This window comes from Dysidea avara, chromosome 2 (assembly GCF_963678975.1).
Source record: "Dysidea avara chromosome 2, odDysAvar1.4, whole genome shotgun sequence".
NCBI classification, from domain to species: Eukaryota; Metazoa; Porifera; class Demospongiae; order Dictyoceratida; family Dysideidae; genus Dysidea; species Dysidea avara.
In genome coordinates, this window is record NC_089273.1 from 33,360,595 (window position 1) to 33,374,509 (window position 13,915).

A 13,915-nucleotide genomic window follows, 5' to 3' on the forward strand; every position below is an offset into this window, starting at 1 on the left:
GCTTTCATTATCCTTTACTAACAACCAACTAGTCCATCTTAGCGAATATACTCAGCTAAGCAACTACTACAAAATCGAGTCCCACAATGTAAAGCTCTATGTCGCTCAGTATAACGAGTCAAAGCGTATCGTTTCTTTGAACTGGCTGGGCATCAAAGTCATTGGCAAACCGCTTTCCCATGATATTTCCCGGGAAATATACGAGTTAAACACCGAGTGGCTCCTTTGAACGCCCACAATAAAGTGGTATATATACATATATAAGTTTCACTAATTGTAGCACTCAATTTGTTTTAACCAACAAAAATAGTCATTAAGGGTGCTCTGTACAGTTCATGTATAGCTCCCATGAAATTATCATAACTCACAAATGGTTTGGGCAAATATACTGTACTTTCTTGCTGGATATAATCTAACACTATAGCACACTTTATTGCAAACCCAACTGCTAATTTGTTGTAGAATGTGAGTTATAATTTTCCCTTTAAACTACAACTAGTCTTACAGTTTACACACTAGAGCCTTGATACTTTCATGATATACTATACAAAACAGTACAAACTATTGTGCATTTTTATTTTCGTCTTTAGCTTCTCAATCATCAGATACTCAATTTCTGGTTAACTTCTGGTTTGACACTGCCACCAATCTTTGTTTTCACTTCCATGCTATTTGTCACCCGAAATTGCTACCAAACGCTCTTTTTTAGCAAAATTCCTACAGTAACTCATCCCAAAATTTTCATGCCTTTTGGGTGAAAAATGACACACTAGCTCTATTTTAAACATAAGGTTGTAGAATAGCAAGGGGCGTGCCTGTTACCTAACACATAGGTGCTAAAAAATCAGTAATAAGCCACAGACTAATTAACAACCATAATATTTCTATCAATGTAAAAGATATCCTGTTTCGCCATGTGACTTGGGAAGCCTTATGCAAACTGTACAGAGCACTCTTAATCATATCTATACTAAAACAGCCAAGCTGTGAAAATAAGGTGCAGCCCTCCAATTTGGAGATGACAACACAAATTCACCTGAATTGTCATTATTAAAATTTTGCAATTAACTTTCATTCTTGGCCAACACCTTTGATTTCACATCTTTTTTCACATGGGAGCCACATGCTATTTCACAGCTTGGCTGTTTTGGTATGGATATCGCTTCTTTTTGTATTTATGATCTCCAAAACCGGCCTATGGCCAGCTTTGGAGCTACTTTTTTCTTGACTGCAGTAAGAAGGAAGAGATCAAGAGCAGAATTGTTTTGTATTTTGTTTATGTATAATGATGCTTTTAAAAAATAATACTGTGTTATTACAGGCTGTACATCTACAGATCTACAGATTGGCTTGCTTGTAACAGAAATCTGTATAACTGCAAGATAACCTGAACTCTATTACAGAGTGACTTCCAATGTAGCTAGACTCTCTGTAGTACTGAACTCTCTATAGGTGACTTCTTTGTTGTTTAATTTTCTACTGGGTGACTAGCTTGTGGCTGAACCAGAATGGAATGGAATGGGACACGTGCCATGTTGAAAAAATGGTTTTTGCAGATTGTACACCGTTTCCAACTTTCGCATAGTAACTAGAATTGTGTTAAAATTAGTTTTTTTTGTACTTGTGGGCATGCTTGAAAATCGCTTGATTGAAGTTTCTATTTAATGCCCACTGCAAAATGTGTTTTGCAATCACTTACGCTGAAAACTATCTTTTAACCTGCTAAGCTATTATTTTGTAAGCATTGTAAACATATAATTCACAGTCACTAACATATACACTGTGGTTAACTCTCGCAAATCATTGTCAGTGTTGGCAGATTTCAGAATACCATCCCCACTGTTACTAAAGGCTTGGACACAACTATACCATGAAAATACTACAGTAGTTTACCTTTTAGAATGATAAGGAATTATTTTACACCAGAATTTAACAGATTGGTAAGAACACAATATGCCATGTGGTGAGCATTAAAGAGAGCACGGTTTCTAGCATGCCTATAAGTAGAAGGAAACTAACTCTAGGTAGCTCTCTAGCACAATTCTAGTCTCTGTCTGGCACTTGGAAACGGTGCAAAATCCATTAAAAACTACTAGACGTATGCCCCAATTGTTTCTGTTCCATTCTGTTCCAGCTTTTAGCACTACCCCTGGGTGTCTTGTTTGTAGTTGAACTCTCTACATAGTGATTTGTTTGTACTAGTGTTGTGAACCTGCAGATTTTACTAAAACCAGTTATTGGAAGGTGAATAATTGGATATTGACCAGTTATTGTCTGATTGTAAATTAGCAGACATTATGGCACTAAACATGCCTGTTGGAAGGGGTAGTTGGAAAAGGCGGATACGGTCGGACAGGGACACGGACACAGACATTTTCAAAAACGACTTTTACATTTATATAACAGTTATTTTTCATACCTAACGCTGTTTTTACAGTAGTCTTCGCCTCCAGACCCAGGCGTCGATCTTTTCATAGCGCTTATCCATTTATAAGCGCACGTGCAAAGGATAGACTAGCACTCTAAAGACCATTATAGTGTTGCATATGTGCTCTAGAAATCTAATTCAGAGTCACAGAGATTAATCTAGCATGTCCCAACTTAGTCTCGTAGGCCAGGTCCTTGAAATCCTCAACACTCGGTATAAGCGCCTGCGCCTTATACTAAAAGGCGTAAGATTGTGGATTTGGCCTGCTAAGCTAAGTTGCATGGGGCATACAAGCTAATCTCTACAACTATATAGCTCTGTATTAGACTTTAGAACATGTATACAACACCATTATGGTCTTTGGCATTCTGTGGAGTGCTGGTCTAGTCCTTCGCACGTGCGCTCATAAATGGATAAGCACTATGAAAGGATCGACGCCTGGGTCTCGAAGCGAAGACTGCTGTAAAAACAGCGTTAGGTATGAAAAATAACTTTTACATAAATGTAAAAGTGCTTTTTAAAAATGTCCGTGTCCGCGTCTGCGTCCAACCGTATCCGCCTTTTCCAACTACACTGTTGGAAGCCTTAGGGTGGTACCAAAGTGACCATCAACATCCTGCCTTACAATAACAGCTAGTACAAGCATGTATTTACACATGCTTTGAGGTTATGTTATGATGTTAACACTTGTCAGTAGGGGTAATTTATGGTTTACCAAGTAGGTGGGAAAAACCGGTTTAAAGGCTTCTTAGCCAATAATTGGCTTGACCTAGACAATTCCGGTTAATAACCGGTTTTTTCATACCAGTTCACAACACTAGTTTGTAGCTGTACTCTCTACAAGGTACTGTAGTTTGTTTATAGCTGAATTCTCCACAGGTTGATTTGGTTGTAACTGAGCTCTCTACATTGTGACTTTTTGTTACAGGGTTACTTGTTTGTAGCTGAACTCTCCACAGGTTAATTTGTTTGTAGCTGGGCTCTCTACGCTATGACTTTTTTTTGTAGCTGAACTATCTAGTGGGTGACTTTGTTCGTAGATGAATGGGTGACTTATTTGTTACAGGGTGACTTGTTTGTAGCTGAACTCTCTACATTATGACTTTTTTGTAGCTCTCTTAATACATGGTTACTTGTTTGTAGCTGAAATCTCTACACAGTGACTTGTTACATAGTGAATGTTCTAGGCCTAATAGAGTAACTTACTAGCGGTGCTGAATGCTCTAATAGGGTGATTGTACTATCTTGATCACGCACTAGATACATGTAGTTGGATTTTGTATTATAATTCAGTGGGTTTACTCCAATTTTTCTATACTACTGCAAGGCCTTTCTATGATGATAATTCCATCTACATACTGGCTTTGAGCTCACTCTTCTCAGTGGTGTGCCTGGTAGGCATGAACACTAATAGTTTTCTTATTCATGAAATTCGATCACGTAATTGTGACACCGGTTGAAGTTTGTGTCATATCTCCATGTTCTTTACTTCGATTTCTTTCAAACCACAAAAAGGTACTCCTATGATGGTTACTCCATCTACATAGCAATTCTCAACTCGTTCTGTCAAGGGGTTTACATTGTGGGTGTGACAGAACTTTGATCTTATTTTATGCAAATAATCGGTTATAATTTGTTTGTGTTTATGGCAGCCAGATTTTCCAAAGTGTGCAAAAAGAAGTAGTAGAAGAAAAAAATAAAGAAAAAAACCCAAACCGTTAGCCACTCATATCTCAGAAATAACTGGAGCAATTTTCTTCAAATATTGTATGTCGACTCCACTATCTGACGGGCACTTCTGTTGCAAATTTGGTTCCAACTGAATAATAGATCACAGACATACGTATGCGTGAAAATCACATTTTCTTTTTTCTTGTCAATATACTCATGGTGTGGTGCACCAGCTTCATAGGCCACGCTACACACTACCATGTGTCTTGATATAATAGTATAGGATTCAAATAAAAACTTGCAGAGAAGTGAAACTGACCTACTAATCTGAAGATGGCCACTTTTCACATTGCTCTGCAAGAGCAGTATAATTTCACACAATCCAATGAATGGCCAAGTGGATCTGACAATTTGAGAAGCATTATAAGAAAATTTGAAGCTTGTGTCTTAGGAATCATACTGTATAGTAGGGGCCATGTGCATACAGTTATGATTATTAAAACCTTATCACAACTCAAAGTAAATTATTTTTATTAGAATAAATCACAGAATAATTTGGTAACCATTAAAAGTTCAATCATTTGAAGTTGTAAATGAATTTGAAACAGTAATATTTTAATTTTAATGTGTATCCATGTGCATAGTTATGAAGTTAAATGAACATAAGTATCTTTATTTTCAACCTCCACTGGGTCTTCTGTAACAATTTGTATTTCACATACCTTTAGCAATTAAATGTTTCACTGATGTTTGTTTCATATCTGTAAGGCACACAGTATGTCCTGCTCCTTCGTTTTTCCATGCAGAAGATGTCAATATGAGACCAGAACTCAGTAAAATGATCTTTCAAGAGAACTATGCAAACCTTTGCAGTACAGTGATGGAGATCGATAGCCTTCTAAAATATTTTGTGACAGAAAATGTTATCAACATTTTTGATGAAGAAGATATCAGAATGTCTGTTAATACATCAGCTAAAGTTAAAAAGCTGCTATTACACATCTCAGGTCCTTTGCAAGCTGGAGATACACATGGGTTTTATGTCATGTTGGAAATAATGAAAAGTTATGGCACAAAGTCTACACAACAATTGGCTGAGAATATGATGTTGAAGCTCAACCATGCACAGTTTACTGATAAAAGCAATCCAATGGATGTGCAGAACCAAGGTTTAAATAAGTAATTGTGTATTTATGAATAGGAATTCAAGCAATAAAAAGTAGTGGAACAAGATATGATTATGTGAATGACATCACTATGTGGGGATATCTCTACATTGGTATTTTTTTCAAATCCAAATTAGAGGTTTCCCACATAACTGCTATAATTCTATCATTCACATCTCTAACTTCACTACTTTGTGTTACTTGGATACTTACTTTATTTTAAAAGTCCACTGAAATGCAAAATTCATTTGCCATTTTATTGAATAAATGGATTGTTTGTATCATGCAATGCACATAAACCTTTTAATAATTCAATTGTGGTGTTATATCAAGATAGTAAGCCACGAGGTTTAGTTAGGTCAAAAGAACTGGAAGTACTGTTATTACACACTTTGCAATGGAAAAGGTAGATAAACAGTGAAAATCTAACGAGAAGTTGATCAAAGATGAGGAGTCATTTGTGTTGAAGTACCGTACAAGGTTGTTTTAGCACCATGTATTATCACCTATTTCAGCTATACTACTGCATAAATCCCACCATAACATTATCCACTTATGACTGAACATCTGAGTTAGAGGACCATCTTAGTAAATAAATACATACCTACAATAAAACAGAAATCAAATTTTTCAGTAGAATTGCTCCATCCATTCCTGAGATATGAATGACCTTTTTTTCTTTTTTAAAGCATGTCCATATCCACCAGGCTGGAGGTGGCATCAACTGAACCTTAGTAAATACGTGAGCAATTTAAATACAAGGTACATGATGAGATAGTTAAAAGGTTCCTTTGCATAGAAAATCTGTACTGTATCCAGCAGGGCAATTTCGTAAGGAAGTGAAATGCATAATAATAAATTTGACCAAGATACAGACTATTCAGGGCTTAAAACTGGCTATAATTGCAAGAAATTTACAGTACAGGTTATTATCCATCACTAAATAGCTGCACAGCCATTTCCATCCATTCTAGTGTAAGTTAGCCAGAGCTATAGCAAGGACCCAGACCACTGGAACATCAGCTCACCACTTAGTTTGGAAAAATGCAAAACACCAGTGAAAATCAGGACACATGATAGTGTGTTGTGCAGATAAGTACAGCCAGTGCAGGCAAGCAACAGACAAGTGTGTACTTTACAGTAACCAAGAAAACTGTGTTTTCACGCATCCATAGCTCAATAAAGCCTATCTAGATAGTAACTATTTTTGCTGTGGAAACTCTCTCGGGGCCTTAAAAAGCCTGGGCGAAATAAAATTGTGATGTCAAAGGTGGCTTCCTCCAATGCTACATATGTGCATTGTTAAAATGTATTACCATTAACATCATTGCAGCCATTTCATGGCCACCATCTTTGATTTCACAACTTTTTAACCCAGGCTTTTGAAGGCCACACCTTTTTTCACAGCTTGGCTGTTGTTTTTTTTTATTTACTGTCAAGAGTTTAGTAGTCTGTTTTTGCTACAGTAACTTAATTTTTTCAAATCTATAGTGCTGAGTTGCCAGCCATACAAGTAGTCTGGGGCTTTGTGGAGCTCTGGCTAATCTGGGAATGGATGGATGTCAGTATATATTCTGTGATGATGGATGAAGACCTGTACTGTACAATTTCTCCTGTTTTAGCCAGTTTTAACCCTAAATAGCCCATTTGACCTTAGGTAATTAGTGCAAGTACATATAATCAACAAGTTACAACAAAGCTAGAATGTTACAATGAAAACCAAGATAACTACAATTGAGACTAAGTCTATTACTAGTAAGGCCACAGTTTGAATATGCAGCAACAGTCTGGTCTATATGGCGTGCATTTCCTTTGAGTGTCACTTTCAGCCTAAGGAGTTTTTTCTTGTCATTCCACATACCACTCATCAAATTTTTTCTTTCCATTAAAAGTTCAGGTAAGACTAAAGAACGTTTTCACATGCAAGGCAATCCTAACTGGCAAATTAATAGTGTGATTCAGTAAACTTTGTGAACTAAGTGCAAGGCATGTGGTACTGTAAAGTATCATGCAATAATCGTACCCAACAAAATGATTAAATTATTGAACAGTTCTGTGGCATTTTCGTGGAGTATGGTCAAGGATGAGTTAGCAGGAGTAGAATGGTCTGTATAGCATGGACTAGCCCTATAAGCTGGGCCCACAAACAACCAACAAAGGAATTAATTTACCAGGCAACTGCACTCAGTCATGTCATACTCTTGTTTTGTGCTGATGCGTGCATGTACAAAAATAATTGTAAAAGCCTATTGCAGTTGCATGTAGTTTCTAAAAGATTATGTACAAACTATAATACATTGCAATTAATTAATCAAACACTGTTACATTCAGCTTCACAACAGATCACCCTGTAGAGTGTTAGCCATGCAACAAGTCACCCTGTAGAGCGTCAAGCTACATAATAAATCACCCTGTAGATAGAGCATTCAGCATAATTCAGAAGGCTCAGGATCTCGTTGGTCACTATAAATTTGCATGTCATGTGCAGCCTTGCACATGTGTATGCAAACTACACTACAAGCAATGCCACATGTTTTCCACCTCAGTCTTTTGTCTAACTCACACTAATGTTTATATTTAGACTTTTTTTTTGAAGCCTTTCACCTTTGTAATGTCAGAAGCTGTTTTAGAGAAAGCCTACAGTGTGGTCCTACAACTTCAGCAGCAAAAATGAACAACATTGATAGTGTTGCAGAAAATAGCAAGACAAACTCAGCTCATATTGATGATGTCTCTAAGGAAGTATGTAATACTGAGCTGGGCAATGAAGAAATGTTCCGCCAACTTAAGGGTGTCTGAACTGCAGCAGTTAGCCCCAGTGAGCTGGATGATCTCAACTGTGGGAGGCAGTGTTCCAAGGTTCTCACAACAGGGGGCTAATTTTCAGTGATTTAACTTTACACTGGCTATTACCCCATGGGTCTAAACCAGTTACAGCATTCCTCAGGCACAGGGAAATCCGCATGGTGATTTATATAGACAATATGGTCCTGATAACAAGGAGTCCTACATACATATGCAACTGCACAAACGCATGGAGATTCTACATTTTGCACTGGAAACCATGGGGTTCGTGTTGCTTGTGGAGACAACGATCACCCAATTCCTGGGTTCAGTGGTGGACTCAATGACCATGCACATGCACATCAGTCTTGTAGTAAAAAGAATCAGGAAAATTTAGGCAGAAGCAAGGCTAGTATACTCTCAACTTCTGCGCTAGCTGAATCTAGCCTTTCAAGCAATCTTTCCAACATCACTGTTTTATCGACACCTACAGGGAGACTCGTATACAGAGTAGGGATCAGTATATTCTGCTTGTTGTTTTTTTTATTTCCACCTACTGCATTTTACTCATTACTTTGCCAGAAGTTTTGTATTTTGCTTGGTATTTATTAAATTTTATTTACTAAGTTTTGTGGTGACTGTTTCATTAGTATAATTTTATAGATTGCCCTATTAAGTATCTTGATCTCTTATCTCGTTTCTTTGTAAGATTCTGCAAGAGGCAAATAACTACACATACTTTGGCTCAATTGTTGTGGTAATTTAGTGTGCTTGTGCCATAGTTGCTTTAAACTTTATCAAGCACAAGTGCATATGTTACCAGATCTGTGAAAACCCGACACAAGTGTGCAAATTTCCAGTATAAAGCATTGAATACAGTGGATGAAATATTTGCGTATTATTGAAAAAAATTGTTTGGGTGCAGTAGACCCAAGGATACGTAAGTTATGAGTGATGTCAGTTTATGTCGCGTCGAAGTGATTATATGCAATCAATTTTTCATCACAAATTTCACCTTTATATGCAGTGAAGAAGGGTAACAAAAGGACAAACTTACCCGGTAATTGATTCCCCTATGCATGGCAAACATGATGGTGAAAATTTCATCTCCACACATCAATCGGTTCGCCAGTAGGTTCGTTAGTTACAACCTTTTTATACTTACTGTAAAAATCGATTTTTATGTTGTTGCTACTTTGTAGAACTGTAACTCCTAAAGTTATTAGCATATGAGGCTGAAACTTTTCCAGCGGCTCAGTCAGTGGGTACACTTGGCTAACTAGATTTTAAATATTTAACACAGGAATTTGAAAAGTACGCAATTGTGTAGGATTTTTGCAGATCCGGTCACATATTACTTGAGTTTTGTCCTATACTGTATAAAACCCAAAACAGCTGAGATGTGAAAAGGGGGTGTGGTCCCTAAAAAGGTCATGGTTAGGAAAAGTTGTAAAATTAAAGATGGATGCCAAGAAATGACTGCAATGATGATGATGTGAATAATTCTTAATAAAAATGATTGCCATCAGCATCACTGCAGTCATTTCAATTTTTCATCATGGCTTTTTTGAGGGCACACCCTTTTTTTAAAACTCAGCTGTTTGTAGTTAGGATATCACTTCCTTTCGTAATTATAGTCCTAAAACTAGTCATAAGCTGGCTTTGCTAACTTCATTTCTTAGCCAGTCAAGTGACTTGTAATGTAACTGTTAACTATACTCTCTACTGAGAAATTTATAATGTAACTGAACTCTCTACTTGGTGACTTGTAATACAGTAGAACTCCCTAATGAGTGATCATTAATGTAACTGAACTATCCTACAGGGTGACTTGTAATATAGGGTAGCTGAACTCTCTACAGGAGACTTGATGCATAGCGGAACTTTCTACTAGGAGATTCATGTCATAGGGGTGATGGGGGTTTGGGTGTGTAGTACATAATAAACTATCACCCAAAAATTTGCTTTAGTTTCCTCTCACAACAACATGACAGTATTGGTTGGATACATTCAACTCAACCCAAAATGTTTTCATGAAGTTGTTCATTTGATTATTCAGTAGAATTTCTACTGCCTGCCTGCCTAACTGATATGTTCATTCAAGTGTAGCAGAAAAGTGGCTTAAGATATGGCACTACTTCTTTCACAGAAACCCTTCAAATTTACTTAAGAAGAAACCTTTAACATATTGATAGCCATACAATATGTGTGCTGTTGTCTTATTTTACCATTCCATAATGGCTATCAGTCAAGCATAATACAGCTTCCATCTCCAGGTGTACACAATGTTGTTACACCAACATAACTATTGGAATCTGTGTGCTCTCCCAGTGAGCTGTTCTTTGTTGTAGATGAGTTGATGCCTACCACCAGGAAATGGATTGCTTGTCAAATGGTATGAGGAAAGTATATGTATGGAGTAAGATGCTGTCAACTAGGATGCTGCAACTTTGTGTGTGCAGGAAGTACAAGTAAAAATTGTGAATTTTAAACTAGAGCAGAGACATCCAATAAAAAGTACTGAAACAAGTTGGATTGGAGTAATTGCTATAAAACAATAAGAAGAGGGATATTCACTTCTTATTGTTTTACAATAATTGAAATTTACACACTACTCTGATTCAGTGCTTTTTATAGGGGTGCTGCATTGTCTCTTCTCTTGTTTGAAATTCACAACTTTTACTTATACTTGTATAATGTAATTGAAACTCTCTACTTGCTGACTTGTGATGTAACTGAACTGTCTACAGGGAGACTCGCTACATTGCTAAATTCTCTACTGGATGACTTGTAATGTACTTAAACTCTCTGCAGGAGAACTTGCAATGTAGCTGAACTCTCTACTGATTGATTTATATAACATTGCTTAACTCTCTATAGGGTGAATTTCGTAACATAGCTGCTAAACCCTCTACTGTGTAATTTGTTACGTGGCTGAACTCTCTACAGGGTGACTTTTGTAACATAGCTGCTAAATTCTCTACTGGGTGACTTGTTATGTGGCTGAACTCCCTACAGGGTGACTTTTGCAACATAGCTGCTAAACTCTCTACTGGGTGATTTATTACGTGGCTGAACTCCCTACAGGGTGACTTTTGTAACATAGCTGCTAAACTCTCTACTGGGTGATTTTTTACGTGGTTGAACTCTCTACAGGGTGACTTTTGTAACATAGCTGCTAAACTCTCTACTGGGTGACTTTTTACGTAGCTGAACTCTCTATAGAAAGACTTGTAACCGTGTTAAACCTTCTACAGGAGAGAATTGGATATGCCTAGGGTGAATTGTAAACTCTCTACAGACTGAGGGAGACTTGTTACATACCTAAACTCTCTACATTCATAGCTATGCTCTCTACAAAGGTTCAGCCAGGCCTGCTGTCTGCATCAGTGAGTTATCTACAAAGGTTCAGCCAGGCCTGCTGTCTGCATCAGTGAGTTATCCAGGTCAGCTGTAGTGACCCAGTTTTGACGTTAGTGTATGCAACTGGCTTGTGATGACACTGATGAGTTGAGGGAGTAATAAAGCATAGTTACATATCATCATATGGTTTAAAAAGAATAAATAACAGGAACGTGTATCTATACTTATACAAAATTTTATCACCCAGAATGTTTTTTATAGCCTTATAGGAATACACATGGTACGGTACATGTTATCCAAAAGTTAAGATTCTGTATGTGTAACAGGTGTGTTCCATATGTGTAAGATGCATAGAGAGCAAGACTTCTTTAGCTAACATACATGGCTTCTCGTGATGGAAATGCATGTGCATGCACACACAAACAAGGAGCACCCCTGTGTAGTGTAAAAGTTCTATGAACAATAGATTGAAATGTACATCGCTATATATTTTGTTTACTCACTCACTGACTTACTACTACGTAGCTACTGAGCCATTCCACCCATGACTATGCCCACCACAATCACAGAAGATATAAAACTGAACATAATGGTCTTTGGTGCTGCAAACTACTAAGCAGATTTGCCATCACAGATCACAGAGATCACAACTGCAGCTAAACATACAGGACCTATGTAGTTGTTTGTGCAATTATTTAAAGTCTCTGCCTAGTTATAACTTTGCTTACGTACAAATTGAAAGTATGTGGTATTCTAATTTGCAGCAAAATTGTACAGTTGCAACAATCATTATTAGGTTTCAGGATAGTGGGTTCATCTTGGTCATTGTGCGATCTGGTAAGTGCTATCTTCAATCCAGCTTCCTAGTAGTATTAGCCCTCTGGCTATGACCTGAATAATATATGTTTCACAGTACATGTGGTGTAGTGCCTGAAATGGATAAAACATGGTTAGCTACTATGTGTCTTCGTTGTATTAATTTGAATGCATTTGTGATGCACATGATTGCACACTCTCTGAAGGTGTCCCTACATGTTTTTGCATTTACCACACACGTTAGATCTGCATGTCCCACGTGTGTACAGTGTATGTCTCTTACGTGTGTGGTTTAACTTGTGTCTAACGTGTACCATATGCTGCCAAGAGTGCTATACTTCACTCAAATGTTGTCACATTGCATTCTATGCTGTGTCACCCAACATGGCTTTGCAGCACATTCAATGTGGCTACATACAAATCACATGCCATATTGTAGCCATGCTTAGTATTGTGAAGTTATACAGTAAGTGGATTGTACCCTATGTACCTTATAACTATGTAAACAAATGCAGTAAATTTCATGTTGTATGATTTAACCATATACTGCTGTACTGCTCAATGTAGACACTGTGACCACCAAAGAATATGAAATTCTAATGGCCAACTACTCTAAGTTTTGTGACATCCTTAAAACAGAACTAGAGCTACTTCCAAAATTTGTTCAAGATAACATAATCACTGCGGATCGGTCACAAGATATACCTTCCATACCAACAGCACAGAAAGGAGTAGCTATTCTTACAAGCATTACAGGTCCAGTTCAAAGTGGCCAAACTGAAGGATTTTACGCTATGATACGGATAATGAAAGAACATGGTAAAACTGATACACAAGTATTTGCAAGTATGATAGAAAGAGAATTAAGCATCCAAGATGATACACCAGGTATTTGTAATTGTACATTTGTGACTGGATCTGCGAAAAAAAAGGGTCTTACAGCCTCTCTAATTGCATGTACTTGACAATCCATAGCTTGACTTGTGTGCGTATGGTACCAGCCTGAAATTTGGTCACCATACACTCCCAACATAGCACTATTCCTGGATGTAATTTTAAGACAATCAGTTAAACACATGAGTTATGACTTGTCAAACTTGGACATTCGGAAAGGATATAAGACCCTATTTCACAGATCTGGTCACATTTTCAGTTGAGTATTATAAGAAAATTTGTGACTGGGCCTGTGAAAACAGGGCATGTGGACACATGATTTTTGCCTATTTTTTTCAAAATTCCTTGATTCATAACTTTTAATACCATTAAGCTATGGTCTTGAAACCTTTAGCCCTTAGTAAGTATTTAATTGGCTTTTATAATGCTAGTTAGAGAATGCAAATATTCTGTTACAGTACTGAGATATGGCCTATAGTGTTGTGGGGTGTAGTTTGTGCCCACATGCCCTGTTTTCGCAGGCTCAGTCACATTTACAACAATTAGCTAATTTGACTTCTGAAGCAATACAGTGTACATGCATAATGCTCTTTGTGAACATCTTTTTTTCCTTTTAATTATTACATGCACAAATAAATGGTGAATGCTGGAATCAGACGTGCTTGTTTTGATGTGTACATGCGTACATAAATCATGAGTATTGTAGTAAAGTTTTAATACCGGAGTATGTCAAATTCTGGACAGAAAGTGCAGCGTTTAGTCAGAGATGCTTTTTACATTGTGACCAGTTACT

At 37.2% G+C, this 13,915-nt stretch overlaps 2 protein-coding genes across 5 annotated transcripts in view; one reads left to right on the plus strand and one right to left on the minus strand.

Moving 5' to 3' along the window:
• The window catches only part of LOC136247105 (NACHT, LRR and PYD domains-containing protein 14-like), a 207,570-nt gene that overhangs the window by 102,808 nt on the left and 90,847 nt on the right, over positions 1-13,915 (minus strand). The window lies entirely within an intron of this gene.
• The window catches only part of LOC136247106 (uncharacterized), a 144,696-nt gene that overhangs the window by 95,541 nt on the left and 35,240 nt on the right, over positions 1-13,915 (plus strand). For both annotated transcript variants that reach the window (XM_066038730.1, XM_066038731.1), the window contains 2 exons: positions 4,906-5,268; positions 12,796-13,116. In XM_066038730.1, coding sequence (XP_065894802.1) covers positions 4,906-5,268; positions 12,796-13,116 — 684 coding nt within the window. The remainder of the gene's footprint in view (positions 1-4,905; positions 5,269-12,795; positions 13,117-13,915) is intronic.